Raw genomic sequence first — 18,672 nt, forward strand, 5'->3', positions numbered from 1 at the left:
GTAATCAACCAGGCATGAACCACATCGCTATAGCGAGTAAAATAGGTGAAGCGGGACAACACAACACAGCTGTATGCGTTCGGGGTAGTCCCGTAAGTTTGACCTTTGGGTCGAGGTAAAAATCCTTTGATGTTTGATGCTGTGACAACAGTGTTGTTTTAAGGGATTATGACACTGGTATTCAACAAAATGTGAAATGTGTTCACTCAGGAAACGAAACATGGCATGTGTGCGAGAGTGTTAGTGAATCTCATTCAGTGACTTTGATTATGTTGCTTACTGGTGAGTTATTCAACTTCTTATTTAAACTTGCATGCTATAAGAATGTTGGAAATGACAGTTTTCATCTGTCATTCTCACAACTCCGTTATGGCAAGTTTCTTCCCACTTCTCGTGGTGGAAGATACTTTTGTGCAAATGGTTATATGTACAGTGTGAACAAGAGCAAAGAGGAAGAATGGATCTCGTAGAGATGCATTAAGACAAACTGCAAATCAACAGTCTCCACAGTGAACGACATCATTTCGAAATTACCTAGCGATCACAACCACGGGCCTGTTCACGCTGAAACAAAGGTAAACTTTTCGACAACTGTACACGATCCACGCCAAGATATCCGACCAGATGTTTCCTTTGCTCTTCCTGTTGCTGCCAAACAGGGAGGGAGACTTACACCAGAGCTTTCCGTCTTATCAAGGAGACAACAGGAAACTTTGGGCTCCAGCTGAACCCAGGCAAAATACATGTGAGTCATATGACGTCACTTTTTCATTCTCATTTTATCACTGTAAATTAACTTGTATTGAATTCAAGTTACATTGGAATTTTATATATACTTACGTCTTACAAATGAAAACACAACATCAACTTTGATATATATGGCTGACTACGTCAAATCTCAGTGGATTGAGGACCTGAATGTTGGCAGCTGGAACCATTTCGACACCGACGGTCCACGCACGTGCAACAACCTTGAGGGTTGGCACGGACGTCTGAAGAAGGTGGTAGGAAAACAGCATCCAAACCATCTTCGAGATGGCCAAGTTCCTGGCAGACGAACAGGGTCTAAATGAGGCAAAGATGCTTCAGTATAATGTCGGCCAAAGACTGACCCACAAGAAGAATAAATACAGAGATTTGGAACGACGATTGGAAAAATTGCTTGCAAGTTTGTAAGAAACGACAGCACGCTGATGCAGTACTTAGACAGTACGTCGTATTCTGTTAAGTTCTTAAGCTCACGATTCTTTGGTTTGGCTATATATTACTATATCTGTAACACATTATATTATGTATTGTATGTTATTTTATGTATAGTTAGCTGTCAACCTTATATGTAGCACTTATAAAATTAGATTATGTATTATATGACATTTTATTTAAAGACAACAATGAACGTTATTGAGCAATGTTACTGCAGCAATGATTGCATAAATAACTTGTTCAGTTATGTTCCGGTGAACATTTTAGCATTGACCATGTCGTTGTGAAAACATTGACAGCCTGTTGTCTTGAACTAGTCGACCTGAACGCCATAACCCTCCAGACCGACCAGTTTGTTTCCACGCATCCAAAGGTCGGACTTATGGGACCTAACCATGCATTCATTATTCTGACCGCTGCGAAAACAGCGAAGAACAGGTTACTATACAGCTTCATTTAGCTTTAGCGTCTATATTTAGCCTCCTCAATCTGCATCTGTTTCTATCTCATTTAATCAATGAACACGTACAACTGTACAGACAATTTCAATTTGCATGTCATTCCTACTTAAGATGCGTGCTCAATTTCGCAGAAGTATGTGAATGAGAGAGTAAGAAAAACCTGGAAAAGAATAAAGGTGCACGTGTATTTAGTATATGTAATGGGGTTCTGGACCGCTGAGCAAAATCGCCTGCAAATTTGCAGGGAAAACTAGAGATACACCCACATCTAGTACTTATTATATACACCTCAGGAACGTCACCCACATCTAGTACTAATTATATACACCTCAGGAACGTCACCCACATCTAGTACTTATTATATACACCTCAGGAACGTCACCCACATCTAGTACTAATTATATACACCCCAGGAACGTCACCCACATCTAGTACTTATTATATACACCTCAGGAACGTCACCCACATGTAGTACTAATTATATACACCTCAGGAACGTCACCCACATCTAGTACTAATTATATACACCTCATGATCAGGAACGTCACCCACATCTAGTACTTATTATATACACCTCAGGAACGTCACCCACATCTAGTACTAATTATATACACCTCAGGAACGTCACCCACATCTAGTACTAATTATATACACCCCAGGAACGTCACCCACATCTAGTACTAATTATATACACCTCAGGAACGTCACCCACATCTAGTACTTATTATATACACCTCATGATCAGGAACGTCACCCACATCTAGTACTTATTATATACACCTCAGGAACGTCTCCCACATCTAGTACTTATTACATACACCTCAGGAACGTCTCCCACATCTAGTACTTATTATATACACCTCAGGAACGTCACCCACATCTAGTACTAATTATATACACCTCAGGAACGTCACCCACATCTAGTACTTATTACATACACCTCAGGAACGTCTCCCACATCTAGTACTAATTATATACACCTCAGGAACGTCACCCACATCCAGTACTAATTATATACACCTCAGGAACGTCTCCCACATCTAGTACTAATTATATACACCTCATGATCAGGAACGTCACCCACATCTAGTACTTATTATATACACCTCAGGAACGTCACCCACATCTAGTACTAACTATATACACCTCAGGAACGTCACCCACATCTAGTACTAATTATATCCACCTCAGGAACGTCACCCACATCTAGTACTTATTATATACACCTCAGGAACGTCACCCACATCTAGTACTTATTATATACACCTCAGGAACGTCACCCACATCTAGTACTAATTATATACACCTCAGGAACGTCACCCACATCTAGTACTAATTATATACACCTCAGGAACGTCACCCACATGTAGTACTAATTATATACACCTCAGGAACGTCACCCACGTGTAGTACTAATTATATACACCTCAGGAACGTCACCCACATCTAGTACTAATTATATACACCTCAGGAACGTCACCCACATCTAGTACTAATTATATACACCTCAGGAACGTCACCCACATCTAGTACTTATTACATACACCTCAGAAACGTCTCTCACATCTAGTACTAATTATATACACCTCATGATCAGGAACGTCACCCACATCTAGTACTAATTATATACACCTCATGATCAGGAACGTCACCCACATCTAGTACTAATTATATACACCTCAGGAACGTCACCCACATCTTGTACTTATTATATACACCTCAGGAACGTCTCCCACATCTAGTACTAATTATATACACCTCATGATCAGGAACGTCACCCACATCTAGTACTTATTATATACACCTCAGGAACGTCACCCACATCTAGTACTAACTATATACACCTCAGGAACGTCACCCACATCTAGTACTAATTATATCCACCTCAGGAACGTCACCCACATCTAGTACTTATTATATACACCTCAGGAACGTCACCCACATCTAGTACTAATTATATACACCTCAGGAACGTCACCCACATCTAGTACTAATTATATACACCTCAGGAACGTCACCCACATCTAGTACTAATTATATACACCTCAGGAACGTCACCCACGTGTAGTACTAATTATATACACCTCAGGAACGTCACCCACATCTAGTACTAATTATATACACCTCAGGAACGTCACCCACATCTAGTACTAATTATATACACCTCAGGAACGTCACCCACATCTAGTACTTATTACATACACCTCAGAAACGTCTCTCACATCTAGTACTAATTATATACACCTCATGATCAGGAACGTCACCCACATCTAGTACTAATTATATACACCTCATGATCAGGAACGTCACCCACATCTAGTACTAATTATATACACCTCAGGAACGTCACCCACATCTTGTACTTATTATATACACCTCATGATCAGGAACGTCACCCACATCTAGTACTAATTATATACACCTCAGGAACGTCACCCACATCTAGTACTTATTATATACACCTCAGGAACGTCTCCCACATCTAGTACTAATTATATACACCTCATGATCAGGAACGTCACCCACATCTAGTACTAATTATATACACCTCAGGAACGTCACCCACATGTAGTACTAATTATATACACCTCAGGAACGTCTCCCACATCTAGTACTAATTATATGCACCTCAGGAACGTCACCCACATGTAGTACTAATTATATCCACCTCAGGAACGCCACCCACATGTAGTACTAATTATATCCACCTCAGGAACGCCACCCACATCTAGTACTAATTATATACACCTCATGATCAGGAACGTCACCCACATCTAGTACTAATTATATACACCTCAGGAACGTCACCCACATCTAGTACTTATTATATACACCTCATGATCAGGAACGTCACCCACATCTAGTACTAATTATATACACCTCAGGAACGTCACCCACATCTAGTACTTATTATATACACCTCAGGAACGTCTCCCACATCTAGTACTAATTATATACACCTCAGGAACGTCACCCACATCTAGTACTAATTATATACACCTCAGGAACGTCACCCACATCTAGTACTAATTATATACACCTCATGATCAGGAACGTCACCCACATCTAGTACTTATTATATACACCTCAGGAACGTCACCCACATCTAGTACTAATTATATACACCTCAGGAACGTCACCCACATCTAGTACTAATTATATACACCTCAGGAACGCCACCCACATGTAGTACTAATTATATCCACCTCAGGAACGCCACCCACATCTAGTACTAATTATATACACCCCAGGAACGTCACCCACATCTAGTACTAATTATATACACCTCAGGAACGTCACCCACATCTAGTACTTATTATATACACCTCAGGAACGTCACCCACATCTAGTACTAATTATATACACCTCATGATCAGGAACGTCACCCACATCTAGTACTAATTATATACACCTCATGATCAGGAACGTCACCCACATCTAGTACTAATTATATCCACCTCAGGAACGCCACCCACATCTAGTACTTATTACATACGCCTCAGGAACGCCACCCACATCTAGTACTTATTATATACACCTCAGGAACGTCACCCACATCTAGTACTAATTATATACACCTCAGGAACGTCACCCACATCTAGTACTTATTATATACACCTCATGATCAGGAACGTCACCCACATCTAGTACTAATTATATACACCTCAGGAACGTCACCCACATGTAGTACTAATTATATACACCTCAGGAACGTCTCCCACATTTAGTACTAATTATATACACCTCAGGAACGTCACCCACATCTAGTACTAATTATATACACCTCAGGAACGCCACCCACATGTAGTACTAATTATATCCACCTCAGGAACGCCACCCACATCTAGTACTAATTATATACACCCCAGGAACGTCACCCACATCTAGTACTAATTATATACACCTCAGGAACGTCACCCACATGTAGTACTAATTATATCCACCTCAGGAACGTCACCCACATCTAGTACTTATTACATACGCCTCAGGAACGTCACCCACATCTAGTACTAATTATATACACCTCAGGAACGTCTCCCACATCTAGTACTTATTACATACGCCTCAGGAACGTCACCCATATCTAGTACTCATTATATACACCTCAGGAACGTCTCCCACATCTAGTACTTATTATATACACCCCAGGAACGTCTCCCATATCTAGTACTAATTATATCCACCTCAGGAACGTCACCCACATCTAGTACTAATTATATCCACCTCAGGAACGCCACCCACATCTAGTATTAATTATATACACCCCAGGAACGTCACCCACATCTAGTACTAATTATATACACCTCAGGAACGTCACCCACATGTAGTACTAATTATATCCACCTCAGGAACGTCACCCACATCTAGTACTTATTACATACGCCTCAGGAACGTCACCCACATCTAGTACTTATTATATACACCTCAGGAACGTCTCCCACATCTAGTACTTATTACATACGCCTCAGGAACGTCACCCATATCTAGTACTAATTATATACACCTCAGGAACGTCTCCCACATCTAGTACTAATTATATACACCCCAGGAACGTCTCCCACATCTAGTACTAATTATATACACCCCAGGAACGTCACCCACATCTAGTACTAATTATACGAACATGTTCAACAAAACACGTCCACATATAACTCTAACCTCGCATCTCTGGGTGTACCTCCAATTAAAAATAAAAACGTACAGGATATATAATGCCCACAACCAAACCATTGCGAGAAGCTTATGTTGAGATCAGGTTAGGTAATTTATCCGTTCGGGAAAGAAAGAAAAAATACCACATATCACAAGCTCGATATATGGAAATTTGAGGGGCCTCAGATGGTGGTGGCTTCCTTTCACTAACCCCTACGAGGACCACTTCTAACGTAGAAAAAATTGTAGGTGTATCACATGTATTTCTGTCTGACCAAGAGAAACAAACCCTGGAGAGATTGGGATACATCTACGAACGATACCAAATTCCAAAACAATTTCTAGAACTCTGCTTGTGCATCTTCCGTGAGTATGTCAAAAACGGAGAAGTTATTGATTTTGTTCACCTTTACGAACCAAGGCAATTTCACAGATAATGGAAAACTGCTCGGAGCCTGAGAATAAATGCTTCACTCTTAACCAAAGCAGCCCTCTAATCTTTGATGGAGATAACTCAACATGTAAGTGTGGTGCAACTGACCACCCTGTTGGAAGCAAGCAAGGTGTTTTATGGAAAAATATAGACATAGACTACACACCTCAGGAACGCCTCCCGCTCGAGATTCCAGAATGCCTAATCTTACCTGGGTTTCTCCTGAATATAGAAAATTTATATGATGGGGTCTGTGCTGGATGGACCCTACAGTATACAAAACTCGTTAGAAATTTAGCAAAGAACTGCACATGTAAGAAAGATCAATGTATTTACCGACTACTATCAGGAGACTCAGAACCCACTCGAGGGTTTAAATTGGAAAATATGCCTCACCAATTACCAAACTACGGTGGGCCAAAAGGGTTGGAAGTAGCAGCACCACCATGTAGTAAACATAGAAAAGCTTCTGAAGTTCCGGAAGGAGTCTACACATGCACAAAGTTTGCCATAGCCAAATACGAAGGGAAGAATAGACTGTTGCTGTTTCGTAATTCATCAGAGGAAACGTTTCCAGTCTATGGCTATAAGATACAAGAAAGAATCGGTGGGATAGAACACCTATGGTTGGTGGGGGAGCCATTTCTGTGCAGACTCGACAAAATCTGCCACTCACCCATAATGAAAAAGAAAGATGACAGAGAAGTTGAGTTGCTGCTTCCAGACCTTGGATGAGAATAGGTTCGGTAGAAAAATACACAATATTTTTTTCTACATGGACTGCATGCAAACAAAACAACATACATCGTTTATAGTTTGAGTTTTAGTCCATGTGGAAGGGGCCCATGGAGTACTGGTATAGTACTGGGTTTCCTGGTATAGTACTGGGTTCATATATCGGGCTTGTGATATGTGATGTTTTTTCTTCGTTTCCCGAACGGATAAATAACCTGACCTGATCTCAACATAACATCTCAACAACATGGTTGTGGGCATTTTATATCCTGTACTTTTTTTATTTTTAATTGGAGGTACACCCAGAGATGCGAGTTATATGTGGGCGTTTTTTTGTGAACGTGTTCATATAATTAGTACTAGATGTGGGTGTATCTCTGGTTTTCCCTGCAAATTTGCACTCGATTTTGCTCAGCGGTCCAGAACCCCCCTTTTGTATATACTACTTGTGTTCCCTTATTTGTTCAGGTGAGCCTAACCACCCGATCTCGCATCTCACGACAAGGTTTGTTGCTGAAAGCCAGCTATAACCTAGTATGTTCACGGGTCTGGCATTGTGACGCTACAGGAGTTTAAAGCAAATTTTAACACTGAGAATGAATATTCAGGAGTGGCATATTCTGGGTTACTTTGAAAGGACATGATGAAATAAACACCTGTGACCCCTATCACTTCTGGCTTTCGGCACGTAACCTTTCAAGGACTTAAGCCAAGCATACCAAGCGCCTCATTTAGGGATATCCATTGTAACTAAGGACAGCAAATGGAAACATTAAAGTGATTTTACCGAAAATGCATCAGAACACAATGATTAAGGACGTGACTAATTTCTTTACAACACTAATTTAAACGAATAACAAGGTTTTTTTTACAGAAAATGTAAAAGAACGAACGACAAAGAACCATAATAATTCCTTTATCAACACCAACATTATATTCAACCAAGACACTACACCGATCAATGGTAACCACTGACAAGCGAGTATCATGGGAGTTCGGTTCAATGGCCGAACTGATAGACTAGTTCAACCGTAACAACGAGTTCACATGAACTTATGAACTATATATAACAAGCAACGTTAGCGGTAGGAACGTAGCAAGTACCAGGGTTGTGCAGGTAGGTACTTGATTGTTTAGAAGTAGGAATTCAGCAAGCATAAAGATTGGGCAGGTATGTGCTTGCTCCGTTAGCAAGCATAAAGATTGGGCAGGTAACTGTGTCAGTATTTTGATGATAGTTTGTCCAACAACTTTTCTATTTTTATGACAGAAATTCTGCAAAAACCTCACAGAGGTGGTATGATGTTGTGATTCTGACCAGCGTTTCGTTGAGAATATTATGTTTATTAGTTTATCGGTACGCTTTGGGGCCAAACGGACTATATATGTATTTGATTCGTTAGCAGTAGAATCATGAGAAAGCACAGATTGGGCAGGTATGTACATGGTTCATTAGCAGTAGGAATAGAGGAAGCACACAATGCATTTGACAACGCACATTCGGATAGTTCCGAGTGTTGATAATATAAATGAATGAGTTGATGTGCTCAGGTGACATGTTCACCCTGTCATTTACTTTATCGAATTGCATCAAGCGAAAAGATGGGTTTTTTCACAAGAGGGCTTTTCACGTTCATTGAAGAGAGTGTATTTCCGTTTGTAGCAAACAGCCCATGTACAAAAGTATATACAATTCATATATACGTATGTATGGCAATTGACAGGTATTTGTGCATCACTGTTCAACTAGTGCAATTTACATTTCACAGCTTCCCTAATGAACTTTGCAGATTTAATCAGAATACTCACACCATGTGAGGCCAAATAATTTATTGAGTTTACACATATTTGGTAAAGAATCACAATTTGATATATACTTTTCTCATTTCTTAACAATTACACCAATATTTCACACATTTCACGCAATAATCCACATATTATTTCTAATGTCTACTACATTCAGCTAAGACTGCGATAGTAGATACATGTTTATATACGCCTAAGATCCCCCCTCCCTCACCCTGTTTTATAACAAGTCTTACTGGTTTTTGATACAAGAGTGTTCACAAACAGCATACAGCAAGAATAACCAGGTTTCCTGGCCCAGAACAACGTTCAGGTTCTTGATTGGCCCTCACGATCACCGGATCTTAACCGTATTGAACATCTGTGGGCGAATTGGATGGTCGTGTTCGACAGCGTGGCCCTCATCCACAGACGTTACCTGCTACCAAGCAACCATTGATGTTAATGGTGGCCACGCAAGATACTGACTGTTCTGCGACCTTGACCTTGGAACAGTCGTCATTTGTTACGCATAGTTTCTTGCAGCTTTGGGCTGTTAATGTTCATTCAGGTTTAGGTTTTCTTCATGACTGCCCTGTATTACTGAACCTTAAGTATACAGATTGATAAAAATAGTCGATAGTCGATAGTCTAACTGATGTCTTTATTTAAGTATACATATTTGTCGACACTGTGAATAATTACCACGTACACCTTTATTTCTTATTGAATATCAATGTAATTGTCCGCTCAGAGTATCCAAATCCTCTTAAAATCTACATACATACACTAGAAACGTCCACCATTTTTAGAAAGATATTTTTGTACAAGACACTGTAATATAAAAACAGTTTCAGCTGTACAATAACTTTCTCTAAATGCCACGTGAGTATTATGAAAACAATCAGCATATTGGTGTAGGAACATCCGAACTACCTCTAACAGGTAAATGTTTTGTCACGTTTTATATACATGCATGCATTTTACACCAAAATGTTTCCATTTTTATTTATCAACAAACATGAACATTTCTATTCATTGGAAAGCCCCATCTTTCCTCCTTAAACTGATTTGCTGCTTAGTTAGCTGTGCATGACCAATCAAGTGCAGCGTGTCGCCAAGTGTGACACCCCTCACCTGACACCTGGTGTGTATGTATGGCGCAACTGAGACCACTAGCATTAGACATGTCTTGAGTTGCCAATACATTTCTAATACATATACTTGATTGTCAGTGCCCTTGACAACACACAGAGATGGGGTATATATGTAGGTCTTGCGCTTAGTTCTGTTCGAGATAATCACGATGAAAAGCATCAACAAGAGAATCAAGTCACAGTTCAGCAAAGGCTATAATCCCTGGAACATTGGTCTCACCGATGAATGGGAAGAGTCTGAAAGTGCCTCTCTACCACAGATACCAAGGACTGTCACTAGGTTTAGTGCAAAAGACTTTCCCTGGTCACCAAGTCGAGTCTGGATGGCACTGGGCTATCAACTCCTGACTGCGATGGAATCTCTACTTCAGTGAGGCAGTTGCGTCCCACTTCAGTCAGCAAGCATGACCTGAAACAAGAGTCCAGCAAGGATGACATGGAGGCAATGCGACTAGTGGACAATGAAAAGGTGGCCGAAGCATGGAACAGAGCACTGCGACTGCATCGGGAGAGGGGCATGGTTTCTTGCTGAAACATGGCACAGGATCTAACTGACCCTTTCTGTAGTCTCTATTCTGTTTGTCAGTCTGTTTAGACTTCAAATGTTCACTGATTTTGAATCTATGCTTTAAACGTTTCCTTTTGACAACAATGGGACTCTTCTGATAGTCCTTGTGATAGGCAGCCTCCTTGTCCATGTGTTCAAGTGATCGCACAGTCTGACTTGAAAGTTTGACCCCAGAATGATCGCATCTGTTGATAGCTGATGTCCCTGCGCCATTGTTACGCTCATGTATTGTCAAAGAAGCCTTCCAAATCATGTTCCTTGGTCCACGTTCTTTGGCAAAGAAATACTGAGTGATCGATTAGCAGCTTCACATTTCTGTGTGTCTGTGTACAGTTTCCACACTTGACTTCAATTTCAGAATCTCATTAGGTAAGTGTTTATCATTGTCATCCATGTTGAAATGAGTGATACTATTGCAGCCGAGGAACATGTACCGCTGTCACCAGTTGTTTGTTACACCACCGCCACACAACTGAATACCGGACACACTTAGAGCAGTCGCCGCAATAGCACAGGAGGATGGCTTCGGGGACTCTGGGTCGGATACCACGAAGAGTTTTCATGTTACCTGCATGATCTTTCTTCAGTTCATTTAGTATCATGCTGCACCACGCTTTAACATCATGAGTCAGTACCTTCTTTGCTTCCATTTTATGTATACGAGTCGTGCCACTGAACATCTTGATTGAAATCTGCTCTGTACATGAGGCTAGATAATGTCCTTCAGCCACGTGGGTAGGGTCAGCTTGCCTTTGCAGCTTTCCATATAGCATCCAACACTTTCAGGACTTTGTCTATACCATCTGCAGACTTCGTGTCTCCATCAGTCGTGGCATACTTTATCACCATACCCTGTAGTGCGAGCAGACTTCCAATGTCCTTTCCCATAACACTTTGATTTTTTTACAATTTCCATTTGGTTTTTGGAATTACGGACAAAGGATAATAGTATTTGAAGTGAATTAATGACAAAAATGAACACAAAAATGAATGCTACAGAAACAGCATGGTGTCAAGGGAGTGTGAGTGAAGTTGTGCATGAGTTATGGCTTTCCAATTTTCTGTGAGTGTTACACATGTCTGGGCCTAGTACTGATGGAATTTTATTCATTTGCAGACTTGTATGTGTACTGATAGACCTCAGACCACATTTTGACAGCTTAAGAAAGGGTCCGACTGTACTTTATTGCAAGTTTCTTTTTTGGTCCCCAATCTGCACATGGTACTGACACCAGCCTTACATGATGTGACCCCAAGTTCAAGGCTGTTTAGCGTGTTTCTGCTCCGATGACCATTCTTGAGAATGGATACAACAAAATCGAGCAGGTCAACCCAGGGCGATGTTTTGGAAAAGGAAAATAACTGTGGTCTGAAGGGAATATAGGTCGCGCTCGTTAGAGCGTGCGACCTACTTGTTCCAGCTCTTTTGTTGAAATATCAGAGCATGGTGTATGCTAAAAGTACATCATAGCACAATAGAGACAGACGTGGTCAACATTAGATACGACCGGTAATGTAGGAAAGATGAAGGTCTAGCTGGATAGTTTTCGTGCAGAACATCATGTATCGTTTACAAATTTAACACTATGAAGGTGAGGCAACCTGCAGAAGAAATAGATCACAAATGTGACTACGAGAAATCTGTTTACTGAAACAGTTATAATGGTGCCCTGTTCATACATAACACCACCATAGTGACCGGTTATGTTCTGAGAAATTGAATGCAGAAATATTACTTGTATATACCTCAGTCGGTAGCCATTGACTCTATTTTATGCAGAACGTCATGTATCCAGTTCAATTTTAGAGCAGTTACACAAATAACAATGAGGGGGCATTTGGTCAAGTTATATATGGCATAACCTACAAGGCTTTAAGGCATACTTAAACAGTTCGGTAAATACCTTAGTGTTCTCGCTGACACACTCATTCTATCCGTGACACACACGTTTGCTTAACCACTGAAGTGATGCATTTATCATTTGTATTACATTAGAAAATCGAGTTAATATATTTTACATTAAAGAGGTCGTGGGTTTTCACCTTGTAGAACCTTCATTTGTTGTGTATGTTTCATGTCATAAATGTAACCGATATTAAATATATTTCAACGAATAGTGGTGACGTGAATGAGTGACTTAAAGTTGTACACCACTTTTAGCAATAGCGCGACAGGGGACACCAGAATTGGACTTACCACAAGCGTTGGTTGCTGAAAGCCAGCTATAACCTAGTATGTTCACGGGTCTGGCATTGTGACGCTACAGAAGTTTAAAGCAAATTTTAACACTGAGAATGAATATTCAGGAGTGGCATATTGGCAATCGCCTCATTTAGGGATATCCATTGTAATTAAGGACAGCAAATGGAAACATTAAAGTGATTTTACCGAAAATGGATCAGAACACAATGATTAAGGACGTGACTACTTTCTTTACAACACTAATTTAAACGAATAACAAGTTTTTTTTTTACAGAAAATGTAAAAGAACGAACGACAAAGAACCATAATAATTCCTTTATCAACACCAACATTATATTCAACCAAGACACGTACACCGATCAATGGTAACCACTGACAAGCGAGTATCATGGGAGTTCGGTTCAATGGCCGAACTGATAGACTAGTTCAACCGTAACAACGAGTTCACATGAACTTATGAACTATATATAACAAGCAACGATAGCGGTAGGAACGTAGCAAGTACAAGGATTGTGCAGGTAGGTACTTGATTGTTTAGAAGTAGTAATACAGCAAGCATAAAGATTGGGCAGGTATGTGCTTGCTCCGTTAGCAAGCATAAAGATTGGGCAGGTAACTGTGTCAGTATTTTGATGATATCCAACAACTTTTCTGTTTTTATGACAGAAATTCTGCAAAAACCTCACAGAGGTGGTATGATGTTGTGATTCTGACCAGCGTTTCGTTGAGAATATTATCATAATGTTTATTAGTTTATCGGTACGCTTTGGGGCCAAACGGACTATATATGTATTTGATTCGTTAGCAGTAGAATCATGAGAAAGCACAGAGATTGGGCAGGTATGTACATGGTTCATTAGCAGTAGGAATAGAGGAAGCACACAATACATTTGACAACGCACATTCGGATAGTTCCGAGTGTTGATAATGTAAATGAATGAGTTGATGTGCTCAGGTGACATGTTCACCCTATCATTTACTTTATCGAATTGCATCAAGCGAAAAGATGGGTTTTTTTCACAAGAGGGCTTTTCACGTTCATTGAAGAGAGTGTATTTCCGTTTGTAGCAAACAGCCCATGTACAAAAGTATATACAATTCATATATATATATATATGGCAACTGACAGGGTTTTTTTCACAAGAGGACCTTTCACGTTCATTTCTAATACAAATACTTGCTTGTCAGTGCCCTTGACAACACACAGAGATGGGGTATATAGGTAGGTCTTGCGCTTAGTTCTGTTCGAGATAATCACGATGAAAAGCGTCAACAAGAGAATCAAGTCACAGTTCAGCAAAGGCTATACTCCCTGGAACAATGGTCTCACCGATGAATGGGAAGAGTCTGAAAGTGCCTCTCTACCACAGATACCAAGGACTGTCACTAGGTTTAGAGCAAAAGACTTTCCCTGGTCACCAAGTCGAGTCTGGATGGCACTGGGCTATCAACTCCTGACTGCGATGGAATCTCTACTTCAGTGAGGCTGTTGCGTCCCACTTCAGTCAGCAAGCATGACCTGAAACAAGAGTCCAGCAAGGATGACATGGAGGCAATGCGACTAGTGGACAATGAAAAGGTGGCCGAAGCATGGAACAGAGCACTGCGACTGCATCGGGAGAGGGGCGTGGTTTCTTGCTGAAACATGGCACAGGATCTAACTGACCCTTTCTGTAGTCTCTATTCTGTTTGTCAGTCTGTTTAGACTTCAAATGTTCACTGATTTTGAATCTATGCTTTAAACGTTTCCTTTTGACAACAATGGGACTCTTCTGATAGTCCTTGTGATAGGCAGCCTCCTTGTCCATGTGTTCAAGTGATCGCACAGTCTGCAGACCCCAGAATGATCACAGACCCCAGAATGATCGCATCTGTTGATAGCTGATGTCCCTGCGCCATTGTTACGCTCATGAATTATCAACGAAGCCTTCCAAATCATGTTCCTTGGTCCACGTTCTTTGGCAAAGAAATACTGAGTGATCGATTAGCAGCTTCACATTTCTGTGTGTCTGTGTACAGTTTCATTTGTTCGACAACTTCCACACTTGACTTCAATTTCAGAATCTCATTAGGTAAGTGTTTATCATTGTCATCCATGTTGAAATGAGTGATACTATTGCAGCCGAGGAACATGTACCGCTGTCACCAGTTGTTTGTTACACCACCGCCACACAACTGAATACCGGACACACTTAGAGCAATCGCCGCAATAGCACAGGAGGATGGCTTCGGGGACTCTGGGTCGGATCCCACGAAGGGTTTTCATGTTACCTGCATGATCTTTCATCAGTTCTTTTAGTATCATGCTGCACCACGCTTTGACATCATGAGTCAGTACCCTCATTGCTTCCATTGTATGTGTACTAGTCGTGCCAGGAAACATATGTGGATTGAAATCTGCTCTGTAACATTGTCGGTACTGTAAGTTATCACATCGTGTCGAGGGACTAATAAAACCCCGTATTTCCCTAGATAAAGCATTTATCTAGCTGAATGTTTTCACTAAATCAAAACAAAACAACACGCATCGAACCGACTTGTGTTTATATACGTGAGATGCCACTGTTTGACCTCAGTGCACCGCACGTTAGTAAAGACTTGTCGATGCACGCTTTTCTCGCTTCGAGTCATCACCGAGGCGTAGCGGGGTGATACGACTTTCGTAGCGGGATTACAAGACTTTCATACTTCCCGCTCGCGGATCAAGATGGATGTACATGGTGGTCGACCTTTGGCCAAATCATCACGGATGAGTGAAGGGAAGAGGTCTGCGTCCTGGGCGTTTGGACATTTTAGCAATTAACACTGTATTATAGAGACAATGACAGGTCTACGTGTTGTTAGAAGAGTATAATCCGGATTATTCGGATGAGAGCGTACTTAATGAGAGAACAAGCCAAATATATGTATGAAAGACTGTTGTAATTCAACCTCATTTCAACGATGCCTTCATCTTCAGCTTTTCCAAGGATTCCTTCACCTGAAAACAAACAGAAATGTCATCTGTTATGTATGTAAATGTATGTATACATTATGTGTAGAAATACACAGGTATCATCGACATCTTACATGCTATGTTTTCTTACTGAGTATGATCAAGAATATACATGACTGCAAGAAATAAATACCTTAATATCCATTTGGACGTTTGGATGACTGTGGTTATCTTTCAACATGGTGGCAATGTCATTCACGGTTGATACTGTTGCATTGCAATCCTTCTCTATGCATTTCCAGGAAATCTAGTCTCGTTTCCTTTTGTTGACTCTATATTTGAATCCAGCTACACATAAATAACGGCCATCACCAGATGTCGGAATAAAGTTGTGTTCAAGCTGAGCATTAGCCATTTCGAAATCAAATGTTCACTATCATATTTCTTCTTATTAAATGTGTTCATCATTTTGATCGTTTTGATCATGTTTAGGTACGGTCAGCTTCTGTGTGCGATGTGTTCACTTCCATCAACCAGCCTTGTAATAACCAGCCTTGTAATAACTCGTCACAGGCAATTAATCATGTGCTAAAATAACACCCAAACTTCAAAGCGGATCGCTGGTCGATCCTGAGCCTAATAAAAAATCCAAAAGTCGACTTCGTGAGCCGACACCGTACATGGTATTATATCAGAGTCACGTGGACTAATCAAAACTCAACATTCTCACATGAGGCTAGATAATGTCCTTTAGCCACGTGAGTGGGGTCAGCTTGCCTTTGCAGCTTTCCATATAGCATCCAACACTTTCAGAACTTTGTCTATACCACCTGCAGACTTCGTGTCTCCATCAGTCGTGGCATACTTTATCACCATACCCTGTAGTGCGAACTGACTTCCAATGTCCTTTCCCATAACACTTGGACTTTTTTACAATTTCCATTTGGTTTTTGGAATTACGGACAAAGGATAATAGTATTTGAAGTGAATTAATGACAAAAATGAACCCTCAAATGCTATAGATACAGCATGGTGTCAAGGGAGTGTGAGTGAAGTTGTGCATGAGTTTTGGCTTTCCAATTTTCTGTGAGTGTTACACAGTGTCTGGGCCTAGTACTGATGGAATTTTATTCATTTGCAGACTTGTACGTGTACTGATAGACCTCAGACCACATTTTGATAGCTTAAAAATAGGGTCCGACTGTACTTTATTGCAAGTTTCTTTTTTGGTCCCCAATCTGCACATGGTACTGACACCAGCCTTACATGATGTGACCCCAAGTTCAAGGCTGTTTAGCGTGTTTCTGCTCCGATGACCATTCTTGAGAATGGATACAACAAAATCGAGCAGGTCAACCCAGGGCGATGTTTTGAAAAAGGAAAATAACTGTGGTCTGAAGGGAATATAGGTCGCGCTCGGTAGAGCGTGCGACCTACTTGTTCCAGCTCTTTTGTTGAAATATCAAAGCGTGGTGTATGCCAAAGGTACATCACAGCACAATAGAGACAGACGTGGTCAACATTAGATACGACCGGTAATGTAGGAAAGATGAAGGTCTAGCTGGATAGTTTTCGTGCAGAACATCATGTATCGTGTACAAATTTAACACTGTGAAGGTGAGGCAACCTGCAGAAGAAATAGATCACAAATGTGACTACGAGAACTCTGTTTACTGAAACAGTTATAATGGTGCCCTGTTCATACATAACACCACCGTAGTGACCGGTTATGTTCTGAGAAATTGAATGTAGAAATATTACTTGTATATACCTCAGTCGTTAGCCATTGACTCTATTTTATGCAGAACGTCATGTATCCAGTACAATTTTAGAGCAGTTACACAAATAACAATGAGGGGGCATTTGGTCAAGTTATATATGGCATAACCTACAAGGCTTTAAGGCATACTTAAACCGTTCGGTAAATACCTTAGTGTTCTCGCTGACACACTCATTCTATCCGTGACATACACGTTTGCTTAACCACTGAAGTGATGCATTTATCATTTGCATTACATTAGAAAATCGAGTTAATATATTTTACATTAAAGAGGTCATGGGTTTTCACCTTGTTGAACCTTCATTTGTTGTGTATGTTTCATGTCATAAATGTAACCGATATTAAATATATTTCAACGAATAGTGGTGACGTGAATGAGTGACTTTAGTTGTACACCACGTTTAGCAATATCGCGACAGAGGACACCAGAAATGGACTTCGTACATTGTGCCCACGTGGGGAATGGAACACGGGGCTTTGACGTGACGATCGAACCCTTTAACCACTAGGCTACTGACGTTTTAGATGAAAACACAGGTTTACAAAAGTTTCTTCGTCTGTATTCAACATAAACAATGGATCCTAAAGACGGTTCCCATAAGAGACTTTGCCTGTGTTTGCAATATATCCGGTGCCTTAATATAAATGCGGTTCTGTGACGACTTCGTAAAACTTACAGTCGGGGAAGTCATCTCAAAATATATTTGCTGAATTTTAGCAGTGATTTTATTATTGATAATAATAAAGTAATCACAACGC

The 18,672-nt window shown here is 40.5% G+C and overlaps 1 protein-coding gene across 1 annotated transcript in view; it reads left to right on the top strand.

Moving 5' to 3' along the window:
• Window positions 1-1,035: 1,035 nt before the first annotated feature.
• The window catches only part of LOC137271764 (uncharacterized), a 30,409-nt gene continuing 12,772 nt past the window's right edge, over window positions 1,036-18,672 (top strand). Inside the window, exon 1 of the mRNA XM_067804168.1 lies at window positions 1,036-1,168. Coding sequence (XP_067660269.1) covers window positions 1,036-1,168 — 133 coding nt within the window. The remainder of the gene's footprint in view (window positions 1,169-18,672) is intronic.

This window comes from Haliotis asinina, chromosome 2 (assembly GCF_037392515.1).
Source record: "Haliotis asinina isolate JCU_RB_2024 chromosome 2, JCU_Hal_asi_v2, whole genome shotgun sequence".
Taxonomy (NCBI): Eukaryota; Metazoa; Mollusca; class Gastropoda; order Lepetellida; family Haliotidae; genus Haliotis; species Haliotis asinina.